Source organism: Penaeus japonicus, unplaced genomic scaffold, assembly GCF_977035675.1.
Source record: "Penaeus japonicus unplaced genomic scaffold, GWHDUDI00000001_assembly GWHDUDI00000038, whole genome shotgun sequence".
NCBI lineage: Eukaryota > Metazoa > Arthropoda > Malacostraca > Decapoda > Penaeidae > Penaeus > Penaeus japonicus.
The window spans coordinates 10431405-10433904 of NW_028234440.1; the positions used below are offsets into that span (position 1 = coordinate 10431405).

Below are 2500 nucleotides of genomic sequence, written 5' to 3' on the forward strand. Positions count from 1 at the left end.
CGTGTATCTGAGGTTGATCTATCGATAACAAATCAAGTCTGTCTCTCTTTTTCTCTCTCTGTTTTTGTTTCTTTCTCTCTATCTCTTTCTCTCTCTCTCTCTTTCTTTCTCCCTCCCCCCCCCTCTCACTCTGTCTCCGTCTATCTCTCTCTCTCTCTCTCTCTCTCTCTATTGATCTATCTCTGTCTCTCTCTGTCTCTGTCTCTCTATCCCTATCTAATGGGTGTGGTCCATAATGATCTTAACACTACATCAATAATACTAATAAGATTACAGTCTATTATTGTTATTATTGATAACGAGGATTGTGCGCAGTGAGTGAGTGTTTTTTTTTTTCTTTTTTTCTTTTTTTTAACGATCTATTTTATTACCTTCCTTATTTCATATCCTTTCCAAAATGGAGAGGGAGTCTGAAACAAGCCACTTTACAAAGATAAGGGCAATAAAAATAATACATCTAATTGTTATTGCTTCCACCGGCATTAATTAACCCTTTTAACGACCCTGGTACCGATAATGTAGCGACGAAGATAATGAAGGTTATTGTTCGTTTTCCTTCGTAATCTAATGGACGAGGTGCTTTTAATGATCTATTCATTATATCAATGGTGGTGATTAATTAAGATTCTTATCGGATTAGTATCAATAGGAATAATTATCGAGTTATCACTTTCGACAACGATATATTACATAGATAGATGGACAGATGACGAGATTGACCGATAGACAGATAAATAATAAAACAAAATCATCATAATGAATGAATTACAAAAAAAAAAAAAAAAAAAAAAATCTTTAAAATGAAGTCCTACCAAGATTCACGACTAATCCTCTCTTCCTCTCCTCCCTCCCCTCCCCCATCCCCCTCCCCCTTCCCCAAACTCCCTACCCCACCCAACCCCCTTCCACCCAACCCCCCACCCAACCCCCCTCCCCCATCCGCAGGAACTACGACTCCTCAACCTCGCCGGCAACATGCTGCGTCACGTGACCGGCCTCCGAGGAATGGACTGCCTCGTGGAACTCAACCTCCGGCGGAACCTCATTCGCACGGTGGCCGACCTCCACTACCTCCCGAGGCTCGAGAAGGTTTTCATGGGGTACAACGAGATATATAGGTGAGGAGAATGGGTGTGAGGGGGAGGAGAGTGAGAAGAATGGGTGTGAGGGGGAGGAGAGTGAGGAGAATGGGTGTGAGGGGGAGGAGAGTGAGGAGAATGGGTGTGAGGGGGAGGAGAGTGAGGAGAATGGGTGTGAGGGGGAGGAGAGTGAGGAGAATGGGTGTGAGGGGGAGGAGAGTGAGGAGAATGGGTGTGAGGGGGAGGAGAGTGAGGAGAATGGGTGTGAGGGGGAGGAGAGTGAGGAGAATGGGTGTGAGGATGAGAGTGAGGAGAATGGGTGTGAGGGGGAGGAGAGTGAGGAGAATGGGTGTGAGGGGGAGGAGAGTGAGGAGAATGGGTGTGAGGATGAGAGGGAGGAGAATGGGTGTGAGGGGGAGGAGAATGGGTGTGAGGGGGAGGAGAGTGAGGAGAATGGGTGTGAGGGGGAGGAGAGTGAGGAGAATGGGTGTGAGGGTGAGGAGAGTGAGGAGAATGGGTGTGAGGGTGAGGAGAGAGAGGAGAATGGGTGTGAGGGTGAGGAGAATGAGTGAGGAGAGTGAGGAGAATGGGTGTGAGGGTGAGGAGAGTGAGGAGAATGGGTGTGAGGGTGAGGAGAGAGAGGAGAATGGGTGTGAGGGTGAGGAGAGTGAGGAGAATGGGTGTGAGGGGGAGGAGAGTGAGGAGAATGGGTGTGAGGGGGAGGAGAGTGAGGAGAATGGGTGTGAGGGGGAGGAGAGTGAGGAGAATGGGTGTGAGGGGGAGGAGAGTGAGGAGAATGGGTGTGAGGGGGAGGAGAGTGAGGAGAATGGGTATGAGGATGAGAGTGAGGAGAATGGGTGTGAGGGGGAGGAGAATGTGTTTGAGGGGGAGGAGAGTGAGGAGAATGGGTGTGAGGATGAAGAGAGTGAGGAGAATGGGTATGAGGGGGAGGAGAGTGAGGAGGATGGGTGTGAGGGTGAGGAGAGAGAGGAGAATGGGTGTGAGGGTGAGGAGAATGAGTGAGGAGAGTGAGGAGAATGGATGTGAGGGTGAGGAGAATGAGTGAAGAGAGTGAGGAGAATGGGTGTGAGGGTGAGGAGAGTGAGGAGAATGGGTGTGAGGGGGAGGAGAGTGAGGAGGATGGGTGTGAGGGTAAGGAGAGTGAGGAGAATGGGTGTGAGGGGGAGGAGAGAGAGGAGAATGGGTGTGAGGGGGAGGAGATTGAGGAGAATGGGTATGAGGATGAGAGTGAGGAGAATGGGTGTGAGGGGGAGGAGATTGAGGAGAATGGGTGTGAGGGTGAGGAGAGTGAGGAGGATGGGTGTGAGGGTAAGGAGAGTGAGGAGAATGGGTGTGAGGGGGAGGAGAATGGGTGTGAGGGTGAGGAGAGTGAGGAGAATGGGTGTGAGGGTGAGGAGAGT

The 2500-nt window shown here is 50.1% G+C and overlaps 1 protein-coding gene across 1 annotated transcript in view; it reads left to right on the top strand.

Moving 5' to 3' along the window:
- LOC122260407 (uncharacterized) overlaps positions 1-2500 on the top strand; it is a 69661-nt gene that overhangs the window by 45824 nt on the left and 21337 nt on the right. The window contains exon 7 of the mRNA XM_086533006.1: positions 946-1118. Coding sequence (XP_086389132.1) covers positions 946-1118 — 173 coding nt within the window. The remainder of the gene's footprint in view (positions 1-945; positions 1119-2500) is intronic.